The sequence below is a fragment of the Pollachius pollachius genome, assembly GCF_949987615.1.
Source record: "Pollachius pollachius genome assembly, chromosome: 8".
Taxonomy (NCBI): domain Eukaryota; kingdom Metazoa; phylum Chordata; class Actinopteri; order Gadiformes; family Gadidae; genus Pollachius; species Pollachius pollachius.
Genome location: NC_136941.1, coordinates 16,550,624 through 16,557,465, shown reverse-complemented (window position 1 = coordinate 16,557,465; position 6,842 = coordinate 16,550,624). Strand labels below are relative to the sequence as shown.

The following is a 6,842-nucleotide window of genomic DNA, read 5'->3' as shown; positions in this document are numbered from 1 at the left end:
TGGAACGGTTGAGGAGGATATCAGTTAGACGTCCTTCCGTTAGACATAATATCAGACATCCCTGCAAAGGGGCAACTTTGGATTTTATTGTTGTATGTTTATTGTTTTGGCACAAGATGTCCTGGTCATTCTTTTGCCAAGTGATAGAAAATGCACTTAACATGATTCCTAGTATTCATTGATCATATTAAAGGATGATATGGTTACTTGTTTTGTTAAAATATGTCTCATTTTAAACATATCCCAAATCCCAAATCCCTAAGAAAATATGTGTTATATTTAATGCAGCTAAAAGGGACACATGTCCAATCAGAAATAAAACATTGGAAATATTTATTATCATTATAAAGCAATGTATTACAACCATAAGCAATGCAGGATTCAATCAGTATACAATGATCCACAATACTTTTGTTTCGTTATTAGGCTTCTTTCCCATCTTTCCATAGTCAAGTATCACATGGAAGGATATAAATATATATACAGAAAGACACTTATACTCCTAAAGACATGATATGGGAGGGCATTTTTGACATCAGCATGAGGACTCTTCCGTGAATAGTTTACTACAAGGTTCCATTCTATACAATAATGAAACCAAGACTGTAACTAAAAAAAGTTCAGAAGTGTGAGATGTAAATAAGACAGTGAAAGTGTGGCATTTTTAAAAAATAGTTGCTTTTCAAAAAAGCCACGTTCTTACATGTCCTGTAGACATGGCGTCTTCTAAAACACATTGAGAATTTCAAAGAGTGGTGTGTTTTAAATGGGTAACCTTCAGTGTGGAGTAAGAAAACCAATGAGAAAGCCATCTTCCTCTGTCTATTTAGAGAGGAACCATGCTCACGCCCGCCCCTGTGCACTGTGTTGCTAGGCAACACATTCAATACCAGTGTTCTGTACATCTACGGAAAACTGGGCTTCTGTGCAAACTTACGAATCATCAAGTCTTCAATTAGATGAGCTGCCATCAACTCCAAATCACAGAAGACTAAAGTGAATACAAAAACGACATCAATAACACTAAACACTTAAAGACAGCCACAAACAACAGACACCCTGTGAAGGCTTTGTTAAGACAGCATACATACACTTATGGATAAATAAAAAAAAATAATAACAGGACCAGCCTGTTGACATGCTTGAACTAGACAATCCTGCCAGCTAAACTCAACCACTGAATGTAAACATGTTGAAAGGGGAAATTTCGACTTTTCATTAAGTTCAGATGTTGCTCTTTGTTCGGTTCAAAATTAAATTAACACTATAAAAGGAAAAAAACTTTTTTTGGCATTATCCAAAATGCCCGCAAAACAAACTATTGTATACAGTTATGAACAGGAAACAGCATGTTGACTCATTCGTCCATTTCCATCCTCCATTCACTTTTAATCATACACCCTTCAGACTCGACCCCTGACCCTCGGTCTCTGCTGACTCCTTTGATTTCCGATAAGAAATGTGTTCAACCAGACCTCTGTTTTCAACTCCTGATCCCACATCAAGGCATTCTATCACTTACAGACAGTAAACAAATTCCTCTCATCTTCTTCAGTCTCGATCAACCAAATAAACAAACACCCAAACCTCATCATTGAAGTCATGAAGTCCACTCATAAAGTGCATACTGTGCTCTCTCTTCAGAGCCATGAAAAAGGTCTTCCAAATGGTTGAAAGCAAATATCGCGGTTACCAGAGACAACACATTGATCGACCATTAGCAACCTGCATATCGTTTCCCCCCAACCCCAAAAAAACCTTTCAAAACGTTTTTTGGTTTCTCATAAAACTTCTCAACCCCAACACAACGGCCTGTCTCCCCCTGGACCCTTGCCCCTGTCCTTTGATCCTTCCCAAGCGTCCCGCCGTCGCTACATGATGGCGCAGCCCTTGGCCTTGTCCTTGGTCTTGAAGGCGGAGGCCAGGAGGCCCGTGCTGTTGGACAGCCGCAGCAGCCTCTTGGAGAGCCGGCTCACCGGCCTGGCCCTGGGGGCCGGCGGCAGCCTGTTCATGCACGCCAACGCCGCCGAGCGGAACGCGCTGTGGACGCTCTTCTCCGACGTGAAGGCGGAGCACTCCAAGTAGGCCTCCGCTCCCAGCTGTCTGGCCAGGGAGGCTCCCTGCGTGGAGACAGGGGAGAGAGTCAGAGGGCGCTGAAGTCATAAGATGGACGCGGCGGATTAACCGGGTGAGACACGTGACTTCGATGCTACATTGAAATCCCACAAAAGCTCACCTGCTCGTGGGAGACGGGTATGTGTTTGCCGTGGGACAGCTCCGTCAGCGTGCACACGTCGCTGCGCAGGTCCGTCTTACAGCCGATCAGAAGGATCCGCGTGCTGGGGCAGAAGTCCAGGATCTCAGCCTTCCACTACGAGACGGAACAAGACAAGGTTACTTAAACTATTAGGCCCTTGATTGGTATGCATTGGTGTTAACGTGTATTGCCGTTATGTATATTCATTTACAGTCAGATTATTGTTTACTCCCTTTATTTTTTTTTTCTCTTATTTTCCTAAAAAAGGCTGAAACTGAAACCAGAATGCTAAAAAAAGAAACAGCCTAGCCTACGGCAGGAGGAATGTGTTAAACACTGAGTGAACACAACGCCGTCTACCTTCTTCAGTGAACCGTCCACTGAGTCCGGACGGCTGGTGTCAAAACACAGCAGAACTGCGTCGGAGTCACTGTAGCACAACGGCCGGACGTTGTCGTAGTACGGAGAGCCTGTGCGGACACATGATAGGAGACAAATATTTCAATACAAGCAGGTCCAAATAGGTCATTCACAATGCTATGGTGCCAAGAGAGGTACTTTGATCTCTCAAACACACACCTCTCACCTCTGTTCACCTGACTCATTGCGGTTGCAGTCATGGGAGCTAATAAATAGGTAATGGTGTATTTACGTGTAAGAAGAAAACCTGGGCGACTCAGTGGCTAAAAATACACAGCAGGATGTCCGGCCTTTATGGTTTTTTCCCACCAATCGAATCCCTTAACACACACACACACACACACACACACACACAGACACACACACACACACACACACACACACACACACACACCCTACAATTGTGTTTCCTACTCCTGTCACTTGGGAGTGTTAGGGAAGTTTCCCTTTGTTATCCTTGTTTAACGACAATGGATGCAATATAGACTTAGGGAAATATGTATCAACCGACCAATGAAATGTCACAAGCTAGTTAGCAGTTGTTTGAGGCAGGACTACATGTTGAACAATGGTGGTTTTAATGGAAGCACAAATCATAAGTTCATTTATAACTGAGGAGTAACAGATGTACTGCCGTCCATTTTCCCAACTTCTAGTACCGTGTTTTATAGTAAAACCTAGTGAAGTAATATTTATTATTTCACACTTACTTAATTATTATTTCAGAAGATATTGCCCACATGGTCATAGAGTGATACAAGATGATGTTATATCATGTAATAAGTGATTAGAAAGAATGTGGGAGAACCGTCGTTTTAGGACCTATCACCTCCCACTCATGTCCTGCTCCGCCTGGACAGGACACACACCGACACACACCGACACACACCGACACACACACAGACACATGCACACACAGACAGCCGCTTGGTATTTAGTTGAACAAACATGTTGATGGTGATTCAAGCAGATTGCCCTTGCTACCACAATAGGCCAGAGATATGAGGAGTCATGCTCAGCTCCACCACGGAAACCCATTAATAGACTGCTAAGCCTGCTTGTTAATCAGGGAAATACAATCACCTTTTTACATTGGAACACACAGATAAGATCTGCGGTATTTGACTTAGCATTTCAAAAGACTTGTGGGTGACTTGGTGCCTACAGGATCACCACTTACACAACATATTACACTGATTTGCTTCTTGAAAGCAGCACACAGTATTGCACAGCCAGGCAACTCAAAATCCCCCTTTAAAAATGTTAATATTTCTGAAGAAATGCTTTCCCTGGCGAGAGATGACTCTGGGAGAGTCAATAAAGTATTTTTACATTCTGGTTGACATAACGCAGCAAGGAGGTCAGCTTCTTTCTCTTGGCTTACCACATACAGTATGTCAGCTTCGCATACACACACGCACACAGTTACACACACACACACACACACACACACATACACAAAACCAAAAGCACACATACACAATACCAAACTCACACAAACACACAAACTGACACACATTTACACCTACATACACAAACCATCTCACACACAGACACACACACACACACACACACACGCACACACACACACACACACACACACACACACTTGATCCACACACTTGATCCACACACACTCCCACCTCCTGTCTGTCCAAGGCAACCCCCTCTTTCTGCTGTGAAGCAACCCCCCTGATAGAAGCCAATTGGCACTGCTGAACTTCCTCCCCTCAGAGTGAGAGCAGGCGAGGGCTGTTATGAAACAGAGCCATCTCCAATCATTCCAACCACACTATTAGCAGGCCTATCGATTTGGCTTACATGTGTCTTTCTGCATTACAAAGGTAGGAGGTATAGGATCTCTACTTATAATTACAGATAGTGACTATTGACGTTTGTGATTGGTGTTGGTTGACCACCTGGCTCTGCTATTAAGGACGGTGGTTGATATTAACTATTCCGTATCTGTGTGTCTGACCACTAGGCCCCGGGGAGGGCTGTATTTTACCGGAGCTGAACATAAATTAAGATTGTTCTGTATTCAAAGTGTGGGGATAGTTTACTTAATGAATTGACAATGTAAAAGGGCAAATAATTAACTGGCTGTGTACTGCCTTTGCAATGAATTATAGATTTGTGAGTGAATTATTTGCTACCTGGACTGGTAACTAGCCGCATTCCTTATCATAGTCCTTCTCTTATGACTTCTGAAGCTACAGACTGAAGGATTGGAGCATTTATAACGACTAGATCAAATATGCCGTACAAGACTCCTGGTAACTGCGATTTCGAGCAGAACATGAATTGTATCACACTCTCACTATTCCACAGTTTCTAATAAAAAATGGATGCAAAAACATCCTTACTTTAGTGTATAACCGCTTATAACTTACACAATCATCCAAATACATAACCATTTCCTTGCTGTGTAGCATAGCACCAACATCAAACAGGTTTAGGTGTGTGACTACTGAGGTATTTCAGACGTGTTTCTCTGTATCGTCAATAAAGAGAAACAGCTGCCGCTGTGTCTGCCAGCAGGCTGCCGAGGGGCAGTGAAACAGGATCAACAGATAGTCGTCTCTGTAGGACAGTAACAACATCATCCATTCAGGAGAGGTAAGCCAGTCACACAATGGCCAGATAAACAGCCATTCACAGCTGTAAAGCATCTCCGCCGGGACCATTCTTCTCACAGGTGTTTTGGAAACACACGACTGCCCCAGCTTATTATATAGGCCTACATGGTGAACCGCCTGATGTCTACTTTAATACACCTTGATGAAAGAAAATAGATCATGCAGAGAGGCGTGTAAGATGAAAGGAGATCAACAAAGCCTCAGTCCACCCATGTGGTATAAGGTTTTAGAAAGCAGAAACAGACCGGTTAAGGAATGAAGGTCTACTAACTAAAGGGTGAGCAGACGCACCTGATGTGTCCCAGAGGCTGAGCTCCACGCGCTGTTCTTCAAGCTGCAGGCTGGCTGTGTAGTTTTCAAATACTGTAGGGACGTAGATCTGAGGACATGAGACAGATACAGCATTGTTTGGTTAGATTAGATTAAAAAGAATAACCTTTTAAAAAGGTGAGGACCATGGATTATTTTATACATATATACATAATTACATACATACATACATCGGTGCATACATATATAAAAACATGCAAACATACATATATACATACATACATACGTACACAACATAAACAAGATAAAACCATGTCTGAAATTGGTTATATACGTTAATGGCAATAGTACCTAGGTCACCAGTCTTTTTGTAAGATATATATGCATCTTTCTATAGCTTGAAATACAGTTGCAGTTGTAGTTTTCCAATGACCAAAACACATACCTCTGGGTAACAATCCTTTGCCAAGACTTGTAACATCGCTGTTTTACCACACTGAACATCCCCGACAAGAACAAGTTTGCATCTCGCAACACAAGGCTGTGTTATAAGTATTTTTTCCTTCATCGCGTTAACAATTTGATCAACAAATTGATATATATATTTTAAGTCCACAATCACTAACTTTGGAGACGCTCTTCACATAAAGTAATTTATGAGCCAGCAGCGAATTAGCTCTGCGCGTCAGGGGTGGACGTCTCTGAGTGTCTGGGAGCGTCGCTGTAGAACTTTATACCGCCGCGTCAGCCAATGAGATGCGAGGAAAACACCCGACCGTTAGCTGAAGATAGGGTGGTCATCGGTGGCATCCACACGAGTGCATAAGCCTTGAACCCTGTACTAGCCAAGGCCTATAATGACGCTGTGTATAATTGTATACCATGCACGAATTCTGAAGCTTGTTCACATTTCGCTCAAAGACAATTAATAAACAGAGTATGGTATTGACATGTATGTTTATGATATCAATACATTTATAAGCTTGTTAAAGTGTAACAAATGGTCTAGCAGCGGCAGAAAATTCTAATAACTAAAAACTCTTAACGCTAAAATTGTAAAGACTAATAACTAAACTAAAGAATCAGTGCGGTACGTGAGTCTAATGAAGACAGGTTGATATACGATTTGGTCTACCAAGGTTATCTCGGCTGGGAATAGGCTATGTGTAGGCCTTAAGGCCTAATCAAAAAATCAAGAGCAGAAAATGTTACACTGTTTGTCCTGAAGCAGAATGATTTGCATAATTCAGTCAACA

The 6,842-nt window shown here is 42.3% G+C and overlaps 1 protein-coding gene across 1 annotated transcript; it reads right to left on the bottom strand.

Moving 5' to 3' along the window:
* Positions 1-366: 366 nt before the first annotated feature.
* On the bottom strand, positions 367-6,274 carry LOC307079998 (rho-related GTP-binding protein Rho6-like). Its single transcript, XM_079742554.1, has 5 exons — positions 6,032-6,274; positions 5,608-5,695; positions 2,618-2,727; positions 2,237-2,371; positions 367-2,120 (listed from the first exon to the last, which is right to left on the bottom strand). The coding sequence occupies exons 1-5, from the start codon at positions 6,152-6,154 to the stop codon at positions 1,872-1,874; spliced, it is 705 nt and encodes a 234-aa protein (XP_079598680.1). The 5' UTR covers positions 6,155-6,274; the 3' UTR covers positions 367-1,871.
* Positions 6,275-6,842: the final 568 nt, after the last annotated feature.

Bases quoted from the DNA above. Each gene is read 5' to 3' on its own strand.
- LOC307079998 (XM_079742554.1), bottom strand. From the start codon at position 6,154: ATGAAGGAAAAAATACTTATAACACAGCCTTGTGTTGCGAGATGCAAA. The intron at 2,372-2,617 runs GTAGACGGCGTT...TCCGTCTCGTAG, and splicing joins TGGACGGTTCACTGAAGAAG to TGGAAGGCTGAGATCCTGGA. The intron at 2,121-2,236 runs GTGAGCTTTTGT...GTCTCCACGCAG, and splicing joins TACCCGTCTCCCACGAGCAG to GGAGCCTCCCTGGCCAGACA.